This window comes from Erinaceus europaeus, chromosome 2 (genome assembly GCF_950295315.1).
Source record: "Erinaceus europaeus chromosome 2, mEriEur2.1, whole genome shotgun sequence".
Lineage (NCBI taxonomy): Eukaryota > Metazoa > Chordata > Mammalia > Eulipotyphla > Erinaceidae > Erinaceus > Erinaceus europaeus.
Window position 1 is genome coordinate 2,503,746 of NC_080163.1, and position 12,663 is coordinate 2,516,408.

General features: G+C 58.4%; 1 protein-coding gene across 6 annotated transcripts in view; it reads right to left on the minus strand.

The window, feature by feature from the left end:
- Nucleotides 1–640: 640 nt before the first annotated feature.
- The window catches only part of LIG1 (DNA ligase 1), a 28,701-nt gene continuing 16,678 nt past the window's right edge, over nt 641–12,663 (minus strand). For all 6 annotated transcript variants that reach the window (XM_060173257.1, XM_060173268.1, XM_060173250.1 and 3 more), the window contains 16 exons: nt 11,263–11,429; nt 10,844–10,920; nt 10,047–10,138; nt 9,726–9,825; nt 8,586–8,671; nt 7,684–7,799; nt 6,793–6,888; nt 6,061–6,171; nt 5,663–5,734; nt 4,382–4,526; nt 4,181–4,263; nt 3,911–4,063; nt 2,522–2,575; nt 1,373–1,516; nt 1,093–1,185; nt 641–919 (listed from right to left, as the gene is read on the minus strand). In XM_060173257.1, coding sequence (XP_060029240.1) covers nt 824–919; nt 1,093–1,185; nt 1,373–1,516; nt 2,522–2,575; nt 3,911–4,063; nt 4,181–4,263; nt 4,382–4,526; nt 5,663–5,734; nt 6,061–6,171; nt 6,793–6,888; nt 7,684–7,799; nt 8,586–8,671; nt 9,726–9,825; nt 10,047–10,138; nt 10,844–10,920; nt 11,263–11,429 — 1,685 coding nt within the window. In that variant the 3' untranslated portion in view covers nt 641–823. The remainder of the gene's footprint in view (nt 920–1,092; nt 1,186–1,372; nt 1,517–2,521; nt 2,576–3,910; nt 4,064–4,180; nt 4,264–4,381; nt 4,527–5,662; nt 5,735–6,060; nt 6,172–6,792; nt 6,889–7,683; nt 7,800–8,585; nt 8,672–9,725; nt 9,826–10,046; nt 10,139–10,843; nt 10,921–11,262; nt 11,430–12,663) is intronic.

The window sequence follows — 12,663 nt, forward strand, 5'->3', positions numbered from 1 at the left end:
ACAGGTATGTGTGTGTGTTACAGGTGTGTGTCAGAGGTGTGTTACAGGAATGTGTTACAGGTGTGTGTGTTATAGGTATGCATTACAGGGGTGTGTGTTACAGGCGTGTGAGTTCCAGGGGGGTTTGTGGGGGCTACCACTGCCAAGTGCAACAGTCACAGACTGCCTGCAGCTACTGACATGAAAAGGAATCAAACACAACGTCTGAAGCTGCCACGGTGCCTGCCCTGTTTCCAGGACTCAGGCATCCCCATCTCTGCAGAAAGTCGTACAGGGCCAGTGTTTGGCTCAACAGATAGGGCACATGCCTTGCTGTGCAAGAGGTCTAGGTTCGAGTCCCAGCTTCACTTGGGTGTGACACGGGGCACCACGGGAAGCTCTGGGGCAGTGGTGGCTCTCCCTCCCTCTCAGCAGAGCATACAGGTTGACAACACAGGTTTGAGCCCCCCCCACATGGCGCAGTCCCACCAGTGGTGGAGGGGTGCTGGAGTCTCTCCTCTCTTCCCCCTCCGCCTCTTAAAGTGAAAGGAGTGGGGTCTGCCAGCAGCAGGGAACTGGGGCGGCCAGGAAGCCGTCAAGGAGGGGGCACAGGGCCAGTTTCGGGCTGTCAGAGACACACCCAGGGCCCCACGCAGCGAGATAGTCAATAATCCTTTATTAAAAGAGAAATGCGAATAAGCCCCAGGCCCCATCATACACATGTACACACGCGCGAGCGCACAGACGCACGCACAGACGCACGCGAGCATGCACGGACATGCGCGAGCACGCACGGACATACGTGAGCACGAGCACGGGCACACAACATCCTGCCCAGTCGGGCTTAGTCCTCAGCGTCGGAGTCGAGGTGGCCGTCGGAGTCCTCATCCGGGTTCTGCTGGTTCTGGATCTGACTCTGCTTCCGGTACAGATCCGCTACCTGCGGGGCGGCAGCTCAGGGACCCTGCCCCCACACCTGAACCCCGCCCCCCCACACCTGGACCCCGCCCCTCCACACCTGAACCCCATCCCCCACACCTGGACCCCGCCCCCCACACCTGAACCCCATCCCCCACACCTGGACCCCGCCCCCCCACACCCTCCTGGCCGCACCTGCTCGCTGCTGGTCGCCTGCTCCGGGGTCTTGTCCTCTCGGACGCGCAGGAAGCGCGGGAAGCGCAGGGAGACGCCCTTCTCCTCGTCCACCTGCCCAGGGGCTGAGCTGAGCGCAGCACCAGCCCCGGGAGCCACCCACACCCGCACCCTGACGCCCACCAGACCCCGCCCGGCCCGCGCCCCACCTCACCCGCCCCACCAGCAGCCAGGGCGCCATGCAATGCTGACAGTGACACCAGAGCTTCATGCCCCCCACCCACCCCCATCCCGCTCTCACCAGGCCACGGGCCGCGGGGTAGGCGGGGGACAGCGAGAGGTCGGCGCACTTCACCTCCCACACCAGCCGCGGGTCCAGCCAGTGGTCGGGGGCCGAGGCGCCGTCAGCCCTCACGTAGGAGCGGGGAGCGGGCAGCACCAGAGACTGGGGAGGGAGAGCCGGGTGAGAGATGGACAGAGACCCCGCACAGGCCGGCTGGTGGCAGGGAGGGGGACAGAGACCCAGAGACAGAGAGGGACAGAGACCCAGAGACAGAGGGGAGCAGAGACCCAGAGAGAGAGAGGGACAGAGACAGAGGGGGACAGAGACCCAGAGACAGAGAGGAACAGAGACCCAGAGACAGAGGGGGCAGAGACAGAGGGGGACAAAAACGCAGAGACAGAGGGATAGAGACCCAGAGACAGAGAGGGACAGAGACCCAGAGACAGAGAGGGACAGAGACCCAGAGACAGAAGGGGGCAGAGACCCAGAGACAGAGGGGGGCAGAGACCCAGAGACAGAGGGGGACAGAGACAGAGGGGGACAAAAACGCAGAGACAGAGGGACAGAGACCCAGAGACAGGGGGGCAGAGACCCAGAGACAGAGAGGAACAGAGACCCAGAGAAAGGGAGGGACAGACAGAGGGGGACAGAGACAGAGAAGGACAGAGACCCAGAGACAGAGGGGGACAAAGACCCAGAGACAGAGGGGGACAAAGACCCAGAGAGAAGGGGACAGAGAGGGACAGAGACCCAGAGAGAGAGAGGGACAGAGACAGAGAGGGAGGGACAGAGACAGGGGGACAGAGACCCAGAGACAGAGAGGGACAGAGACCCAGAGAAAGGGACAGAGACAGAGGGGGACAGAAACGCAGAGACAGAGAGGGACAGAGACACAGAGAGAGGACAGAGACAGAGGGGGACAGAGACCCAGAGACAGAGGGGGACAGAGACCCAGAGAGAGGGACAGACACAGAGACAGAGGGGGACAGAGACCCAGAGAGAGGGACAGAAACCCAGAGAGAGAGAGGGACAGAGACACACACAGAGAGAGGGACAGAGACACAGAGGGGGGACAGAGACAGAGAATGACAGAAACAGACACCCAGAGACAGAGGGGGACAGAGACCCAGAGAGAGAGGGACAGAGAGAGGCGGACAGCACGCTCACCTGGAGCGCCTGGTGCTGCTCCTCCAGCATCTCATCACAGAAGCCGGTGCCCAGCTGTGGGAAGGCAGGGGCTCAGGTCGCGGGCACCCAGTTCAGGGCCCGGCCCCCAGGGGAGCCAGCTCTCCCCACAGTGCACCCCTGCTCACTGTCACCCTTGAGCCCTCTCACCCTCCGCGCCGTGACCCCCCACCAAGCCACCAGCTGTCCCCTCCCACTTAGGCACTGCTTTTCCTTCATCCCCACCAGTCAAGGCTAAAATCATCCTGGGCAGCTGTGCAGTGACGCAGGGGGTTAAGGACCCTCGAAAGGATCCGGGTTTGAGCCCCCGGCTCCCCACCTGCAGGGGGTTCACTTCACAAGCAGTGAAGCGGGTCTACAGGTGTCTAATCTTTCTCTCCCTCTATCTCCCCTCCTCTCAATTTTTCTCTGTCCTATCCAATAAAAAAATGGAAAGAAAAGTGGCCTCCAGGAGCAGTGGATTCATAGTGCTGGCACCAAGCAATAACCCTGCAGGCAAAAAGGGGGGGGGATCATCCTGGGGGAGGGGCAATGGCTCAAGCTGCTCAGCGGGACGTGCCTGAGACACCAGGGGCCCAGGTTCAACCTGATGCCCACTCAGGCCAGACCTGAGCAGTATTCTGGTCTCTCTCTCTCTCTCTCTCTCTCTCCCTCTCCCTCTCCCTCTCTCTTAATCATAAATAAGTCAAAAGAAAGACAAGACTAGACTACTGAGACCAGGCAGCTGGTTGGGCACCCATATTACAGTTGATGCCGCTTCCGTGATAAAAGCCTCAAATCTACTGGATCAACCATGTGCGTGTGTTTAAACCAAACCTCCCACAATCCACAGGCAGCCTTGTAGCCGTGTGTGTGTGTGTGTGTGTGTGTGTGTGTGTGTGTGTGTGTGAAGTAAGACTCTGAGCGAGGCAGAAGCTGCTCACTGGCCAGTGCTGACTCGGGTGCTCTGTCCTCTGCCTCCCCTGCCTGTGGGAATTCCTCTTTCTCACTGTTACAAGTGCACAAGGACCATGATGGTGGGAGCCCCTGCAGTCACTATGTGAACATGAAGCCCCAGATACCATTGACCAAAAAAAAAAAAAAAAAAAAAATGCCCAAGTCCCTTGAGGCTTTCCAGAGCATGAGGAAAGACCAACCCTTCTCTTACTTAAGCCACTGTTACTGCAGCAGAAATCAATTCCAGGCTAGCACAGGAGCCTTACAGACCAACCAATGGGTCCTTTTTTCTCTCTGAAGTAAAATTTATGTGTAAGAAAAAACAGTCAAAAACTAAGGAAAAGAGAAGTCCTTCCCAGGGAAGGCATGCCTGCCTCCTGGTGCAGCTGCCCCCACGACCCCCACCCCGAGGCTGGGCCCTCTCTCAGGCCGCACCTTGCAGATGGCCTGCAGCTCCTCGCTCTCCACATCGTAGCAGGCCAGCAGGAAGCCCCCGTAGCGGCCGGCCCGCTTCCCCCGGCCCAAGTAGGCGCCGATCACCACCAGGTCCAGGGTGTCCCCCACGCCCTCCAGATAGTCCTTCTTCAGCTGAGGGGGGCGAAGGAGGAGGGTGGGGGTGAGGCTGAGAGGAAACGCCCCGAGAGGGGGCTCAGAGAAGCTCACAGGGCGTGCAGGGACAGGACGGGGGAGGGAAGGGGGCGTCACCTTGAGCCAGTTGTGCGACCTCTTAGCGATCTCATAGGTGGCGTCCACATCCAGGGTTTTCACCATCAGCCCCTCACAGGAGTCTGGGAGACACAGGGGGCCCCGTGATGTCCCAGGGACACCCTAGAGGAGGCTGGGGAGGAGGGCCCACAGGCCCCTCAGGGAGGGAGAGGGTAGGAAGGCCCAGACGGCCACCCTCACCTTTCACTGACTGCTCCAGAAACTCTGCCATCTGCTCCACGTCCTTGGTGTCCAGGGAGGAGGCAAAGACAAACTCACCCTCCGTCTCCACAAAGTTCTCCCGGAGCAGCTGGCGGCGGCGGGAGAGGGGTGACCGCACCAGGGACTGGGGGAAGGACATCAGCAGGGGAGGGGAGAGCCAATCAGGGTGCCGTCTCATTCAGAGAGACAGAAAGGAAGAGATGCCACAGCACAGGAGCTTGCCTCAGGGTCAGAGCATCTCTGCGGAACCAGAGCTGGAACCTGGGCCGCACCTGCGGTTAATGCACGTGCCCTCGGCTTGTGAGATCTCTACAACCCCAGCACTTCTCTTTCCAGTGGCACTGGGGAGCCAGGCTGTGGCACATGGAAGAGCACACGTTACCATGCACAAAGACCCAAGTTCAAGCCCCTGGTCACCACCTGCAGAAGGACAGCTTCACGAGTGTGAGACAGGGCTGCAGGTATCTGACTCTCTATCTGCCCGTTCTTTCTGAATTTCTCTATCCTACCAAATAAAGGGGAAAAAGGAGGGGGAAATGGTCATCAGGAGCAATAAGTATGCTGCGCAGGCACCAAACCCTATCAATAACCTCAGTTACAATAAAAATAATACCACCATTAAGTAGCCTCCTGCCCCCATTTTTTTTTTTTTTTGACGGAGGGAGGGTGGATGTGAGAGAGAAGCCACTGTCCTGCTCCACTATCCACTGAGCTCCCTTTAAAGCTGCCCACGGTGCTCCATGTGGTGGTGGGCTCCAAGCCGGAGCCTGGGACAAGAAAGGCCTGCACTCTCCCTGCTGAGCTGCCTCCCGGGCCCATCACACTTGTTTTCTGGAAAGGCCAGGAATCACCTGGACATAAGGACTCAGACATTAACATGTTGTTGTTGTCGTTTCCCCTCCCCCCCGCTGGGGCTCAGTGCTGGTACTACAAATCCACTGTTCCTGGCAACCATTTTTTCCATTGTTGTTGGATAGGACACAGAAATTGAGAGAGGATGGGGAGATAGAGAGGGGGAGAGAAAGACACCTGCAGACCTGCTTCAGCGCTTGTGTGGTAACCCCCCTGCAGATGGAGAGCTGGGGGTCAAACCAGGATCCTTGCCAACAGTCCTTGTACTTCATACTATGCGCTTAACCCGCTGCGCTACCGCCCAGCCCCCTATTATATTATTATTATTGTCTAAATGATGGAAGCAGTGCCTGTCAGAACCACTCCGCCACACACACAACACACCTGCCCCGAGACACGCAGACTCACCTCCCCATTGAGGTAGATGAGGTCAAAGGCGTACAGACACACCTGCACCTGGATCTCAGCTGCATCCACATCCTGGGTTAGAGGAAGCAGAACAGGAGCAGGGATGGTGAGGGTCCTGCGGGCCCCAAACTCAGGACGGATGCAGGCTGGGGGGGAGGGAGGGACTCCTGAAACAAGTCATCTTTCACAATGAAGCACAGCAGTAGAGGAAAATGGCTCTTCCTGCGTCCTACTGGGCAGAGGAGGCAAGGGCTGGAGCTGCTGCGGCAGCCACATGGCCAAAGGCAGAGAGAGGGAGAGAGAAGGGTGGGGACAGCACCCTGGCAGGGGCCTGGGCAGGACCGGGAGGCAGCTGAGGGGAGCAGGGGGCCACGGCAGGCCATGGAGGGGTGGGGTACCTTGCGTTTGCGGGTGGAGAGCACCTGGAAGGGCTGGATCTGCTTCTTTGCCCGGTCCCAGGCCACAGCTTCCGTGTCCAGGATGAAGGACGTGACCGAGGGGCCTTTAATCTGCAGGAAGAAGCAGAGCCCAAGGTGGTGAGGTGTGCAGGCCCAACACCAAGCTTCTCGAGGCAGAGTGGACACAGAATCTCTTCTCTTTTGTAGAGACAGAGAGACAGAGACAGCAAAAGAGACCACAGCACCAAAACTTCCTTCAATGCTGAGAGGGCTGGGCTCAAGCCCGAGTCACACATGGCAACGCAGCAGACCATCCCGGTGGGTCATCTCACCAGCCCCCTTTTTTCTTCTCTCTTTTTCATGCAGCACCGGGGAGAGAGAGCCTGGGCTCTTTCACAGACAGATGGAATCCCGCTAAGCAGCCTTCCCTGGTCCAAGTTTTCCTTTCTTTACTTAAAAGAAGGCTCCAGGGCGGCGGTAGCAGTATTTTATGCAATAAATAGACTGTACTGTCTGAAGCTCTGAGCTCCCAGGTTCAGTCCCCAGCACCACCATCAAACCAGGGCTGAGCATGGCTCTGGGAAAAACAGTATTCATTCCATGGGCAGCTGAACCAGGAGCTAAGAAATAGCCAAGTCAACCGTGTTGTTAACACACACACACAAACACACACACCCTGTCTCTCTCTCTCTCTACACCCTGGAGAGAGGGGGCTCAGGGACAGACTCCCACCTTGGGGATGCGGCTGATGATGTCAGGGTACTTCCCGGTGTTGTCCTCCTGGTTCCTGCTGAAGATCTTCACTTCCCCACCTTCCAGGAAGTGGATCTGCAGAGGGGAGGGAGAGAGGGGGCCTCAGGGTCCAGGCAGCCGCAACCCCACCTACCCTCTGCGCACACACCTTCCTCACTGGCAGAAGACCCAGGGAGGGGCTCTAGAGAAGGAATGCTGCAGAGAACTCGGTGAACCCATCCCCAGGTGCAGAAGGTGCCTTCCACAGGTTTGAGGACATCCCCATCTTATATCCTTCACCCCACTTCCCAGTCCAGGGCTCCCTGCTATGTAACTTTTTTTTTTTTAAAGACAGAGAGGGTAGCCAGGTGGTGGCACATCTAGTGAAACACACACATTACCGTGCACAAGGGCCTGGGTTCGAGCCCCAGCACCCCACCTGCAGGGAGGGATGCTTCACGAGTAGTGAAGCAGGTCTGCAGGTGTCTCTCTTCCTCTCTATCTCCCCTCTCCTCTCAGTTTCTGTCTCATCATGTAGAACAGGAAAAACAAAAAGAATGGCTGCCGGGAGTGTAGATTGTAGTGCTGGCAAGAGCCCAGCAATAACCCTGGTGGCCATAAAAAAAGAGAAAGAGGAAGAGAAAAAGACCGCAGGCCAAAGCTTCCTTCAACATCTTAAGCCCTGGGCTTAAACTTGGACTGCGCACATGGCAAAGCAACACACTACCCAAGTAGGCTATTTCGCTGACCCAACGGACCGGCTTTCTATATTGCCTGGTCAGAGTCCCAGAGAGAACCTCCAGATGTACCATCTTTTTTTGTCTTTTTAAGCTGGGTCCTGCCCTGCTCTCTTGCTGGTTCTCCCTGCCCAAGGTGGCCCCCGGCCCGTACCTGTGCCCTCTGCCCGTCGTACTTGTACTCGCAGGTGAAAGCGGCCTCATCGAAGCGTTTCAGGACCTCTTGGATGCCACGGGTGGGGTGGGCCAGCATGGGCTTCAGGGGGACCCCTGGGAAGAGAGAGAAGGGAGAGCAAGAGTAAGGGGCATGGAGGCAGACGGGAAGGGCTCAACTCACATGGGAGGGGCTGTGGGAGCAGAGATGGCAGCCTGGCCACTGAGGAGCCCGTAGCTGGAAGCCTCAGGCCACCCCCTCCTAACCCCGGTAGCCAGGTGAGACCATGTGACTGCAGTGGTGGGGTACAGGGCCTGGGTGCACCCCACAAGGAATCTGGTTCCCCACATCCCTTTCTCACCACCAGAGACGTGGGCATCGTGAGAGCTCCCACACACAGGAGGCTGACAATCTCAGGTCAGCCCGGGGTAACCTGGGTGAGTCCCAAAACATAGCACGACACCACCAGGCCTCCCCCATTGGCCCCAGGGAATGAGTCAAGGCCTTGCCCGTCCGTAACAAGGCTGCATGGCCTCCCAGGGCCCAGGCTCCTTTACCCAGAGCCTCAGACACAACGGGGCAGACACTCCACCGGGTGAGCTATCTCCCACCCCCCACCTGGACAGCTGTGAGACTGTCCAGAGAAAGACTCCTGTCTGGCCCACCCCACTGACCCAACGGGGTCTGCTATGGTGGCTTCTCTTCTGTCCTCTCTGACATGAGGGGGTCTCCAGGGAGAAGGCAGGGGGATCCCTGCATGAGAGAAGAAGTGGAGGCAGAAGAGAAGCAGGGGGAGAAGATGGGGGGCCTGGTCTGGGCACCCTCACAGCCAGCAGAGAAGCTGGAGGAGGGAGTCAGGCCCACGGAGTCAGCCTGCCCAGCTGGGGTGGTGGGGCGTGTACCTGGACTCAGCTGGCAGTGCTCGGGGAGCTTCTCCAGGCCGTGCTGCAGGAGCACAGGGACGATGCGCTCTAGGTCGGGCACCTCACTGGGGGGGTGGGGGGGGCGAAGAGTGGGCTAGGAGGCCTTTCCAGAACTCAGATGGGAAGCTCTGCTCGTGGGCAGCGAGACCCCAACCAATATGCCCTCCCTGGCCCTCTCTGCGTGTCACTGCCTCGCCAACTGTCCCCATCTGTCATGTCACCAGGGACGCCCCCTTCAAATTCCCACTAGACCTTTCCCAGAATGTGTCCCCACAAAGTTGCCTTTTCTTTCTCAACATGGCGACAGGAGATGAGCCCAAGGAGCCCGGTGTGGGCGTGATATCACTAAGCCCCTGCCCAGCCCAGTGTTTGTTCTTAAAGAGAAAGGAGGGAGAGACTCCAGAGTGTGGCTCCACCATCTATAGAGCACGCACACTGCGCTGGGCGGTGGCGCAGCAGGTTAAGTGCACATGACTTGAGCACGCACACCCAGCCCCAGCCCATGCCTGCATGGCGCCGGACATGAAACCCAAGGCCTCGTGTGTGGTCCAGCCAGTCCCTGCCTCCACCTTCTGCAGCCCTGAGAGCCAGACCTAGGCAGCCACAGGCCTCTCACCTCCTCCCCGTGCTGGCCTCCCCACCTGACATCATCCCCAAGATACCAGGCATGGCTGAGACCTTCTGCTCAGCACAGCTGGCTGAACACCGTCAAGTCTCGATGTGGTTTTGTGTAGGAGGAGCTATGGCTTCATGTATGTATGACCTCCCCAAGCCCAAACCAGACTCCCCAGTCCAAGGGCACCACAGCACCCCCCACATGGTGCCAGCTGTGAACCAGGGTCCCACAGATGGCAAAGCAGGTGCCCGACTAGGTCAACTGTCTTCTGGCCCCTACTCGAAACTCCTGGTATGTCAGTCTCTGCTTCTCCCCACTTGTCACTTTGCTGTGGGCTGCCTTCCCGATTTTGGTCACCTCCCCTGCTGTCACGTCTGCAGTGGTCACTAGTACCCCTTGGCCACATGCCCCTCCCTCACCACTTGGGAACCCTCACACAGCGCCCTCTAACCCTCAGCCCCACCCACTGCCCACCCAGGTCACCTGAGGCCCCTGGCTCTTACCAGAACGTCTGCTTCAGGATCATGCCCTGCTCCTCCAGCCACGTCTTCCTGGCCTCTGCTGTCCTGCCCTTCCCAGCATCCACCACAGCCGGGGGGAATTCTAACACAAGACCCATCAGCAGAGCTTAGGGTTGAGTTCAATGTCAGAGCCACCGTAGGTCAGCAAGGGGGTGGTGTGTTCTACATCAAGGGCCAAGGAGCCCTTTGCACATACCACCACCAGGGGTCACCCTACTGGAATGGCAACAGGAAGCAGAAGGAGCATCAGGTAGGTGGAGGGTTAGTTCTGTTGTGGGCAGGGGACCCCGCTCAGGGACTCACCTTGGCCTGGGGGTGTGAGGCTTATGGCCTGGGAGAGGGCGGCCAGCACTGACTGCTCTGCCAACCCAAGGCGTAACCGTCCACTCAGGGCTCTGGGGAGAGATGGGGTCAGGAGGGTCTTGTCCACAACTGTCCACCTGGCCTGCCCACCCCTGGCCTCAGCACACCCACTCCTCAAAACCAGAGCAACCTTCAGAGCTGGGAGGAACCCAAGAAATCACAGAGCCCCACTGCACAGGTGAAGAAGCTGAGGCCAGCCAGAAACAGCCAGGACCGCCAACATTTCCTGGGAGCAGAACTATGTGTCTCTCTGACGTCTGAACTGCTCATCTCAGCTGCCCCTCAAGAAGGCAGTCAGACCAGGTAGAGCAGGGCAGGGGCCGGGAACTGTCATAGAGCCTGGTCCTCACGCTGCACCAGTGACCAGTGTACAGACCTGGTGCCTCCACCCTCTGCTGCAAACTGTGAGGCTAGCAGTCCCCTACCTAGAAACTGCAGGGAGACTGATGATGTTTTCTCCCACTGTGCAGGCCACAGCAGACGTCACTAATCAGCCTCAGATCTCCACCCACTAGTGTCTCAGGCCATGGCAGACATCACTAATCAATCCCCTCTACCTGTAAGCCCCAGGACTCTTCTCTAGGCAGCATCCTTGCTGCCCTCCTACTCCCTCAAAGCTGAGGTCCTTCCTCTAGGCCTTGCTCAAGCCTAAGGTGTTCTGGGGGTACTGGGGGACTCCCACTACCAGTCCCTCTGACCTCACACATCTCTCCAACCTCACAGGTCCACAAACCCACCTAGCAATGAAACGGGCTTCCGAGTGGCGGCAGGCAACAAAGAGGCCTTTAATGATGTCCATCTTCTTGGTGGTGGACTGAGGGGCAAAGAGGAGAGACCAGGGCCTGGGTGGGACAGGGGAGAGGGACCCCACTTCCTTCCTCTTTGAAATACTTGCCCCCTTTGTTGTTCCCACTTCCCTAATGTTGTTCCAGGCTAAGGAAAAGGTCCAGTTCTTGCCTCGTCCCACCGTTCTCGGCAAACACCTATGAGCCCTGTCACCTGGCCTGTACCAGGTGAGACATGGGCATCGGGGGGGGGGGGGGGGTCCCCAGTTTAAATGAGGGGAGAGGGAGCTGTTTCCCATGTAGCAGAGCTGAGGCTGACTGGCCCAGAGTGATCTAGTGGAAACCATCACGGTGCCCGCAGAGCCACTCACCGTGCTGCCGGAGAGCCGGGCGATGTCCTGGAACTTGGCGAAGACCCCCGCGGCACTGAGCGGAGGTGGGGGCAGCACGAGGCGCTGCATGCTGCGGCTGCTCTCCGCCACCAGCCCCACATCACCCTTCTCGGCGGCCTCAGCTCGGACAGACTCAAGCTGCCGACCTGGGGGGACGGAGAAAGTGGGGGGGGGGAGTGGGGGGGGCGGGCAGGCTGACAGCCTGCCTTCCTGCATTCCTGCCTGCCTGTCAACCTACCCAGGGGCCTGAATGCTCATTCCCTAGCCATGCAAGCAGGGAAGCCTAGGCCTGCAGCCTCCTATCGAGCCCGATCTACTGACGTAGTTCGGTAAGCTCTGTCCCCATGATGGCAGGTGTCAGAGGCCAAGGAGACACCTCCATGGGGAGAGGGGAAGGTTGAAGGCACATGTCTACACTCGGGGAGGGGCCTGGAGCAGTGGTGTCTCCATGTAGACAGGGTTTAAGGCAACGGTGTCGAATGGGATCAGGGTAAGAATGAGTGGAGACAGAGAAGGCAGCCCAGGATGCTTGGCCTCTCCCCTCACTGGTCACAAGGGCTTTCCTGGGACTGAGCCTGTTCTTACCTGTTCACCACCTCCTCCCAGCAAACATCAAGTGCAGATGGGTAAAGTGGAGACACTGCCCTGCCACACAGCCCAGCCCTCGGAGCCCACCCTGAAGCCCTCCCCAACGCAGCCCGCTCTTCTTTCCTTCCTATTTTCTCTCCCCACTTTTTCAATTTTTTATTATTACATATAATAGGGAGAAACTATTGGCAAGGAAAGGCAGAGAAAGTGAGACACCCACAGTCTTGATTCACCAAGGAAGCTGCCCCCACAGGTGGCAAATGGGGCTTGAACCCAGGCCCTTGCACATGCTAACTTGCACTCAACCGGCGCACCACCACCACTCAGCCCCCTCTTTTTTCTCTAATGCGGTGCTTGGGAACAAACCCAGTGTCTTGCACATACACAATATCACTGGGTATCGTGCTAGGCACATTCTTTTTTCCTATATATGCACAGAGTTAGAGAAACAGACAGACACAGACCTCGGCACCTCTCCCCTATCTGTGGGGTCCCCGGCCCAGTGCTGCCATTTGGTGCCGGGGCCTCACACACAGCAGGGTGTTCACTGCATGACTGTATGTACCGAGCCATCTCCCAGTCCTAACAGCCTCTTTTCTCGCCTCCCTTCCCAGTTCCAGGGTTCAAGTCCTTTAGGGTCTCTGCTCCCTCTCTGAATCCCAGTCCTCAATTCCAGCCCCTCACCATCCTCAAGGCTCCTGTCTCAACAGAAGCTGGGTCATACTTCATCTGAACCGCAGACCACACAAGGTACCCCCCAAAATACCCTTCTGATCTGTCCACCAGTCAGGC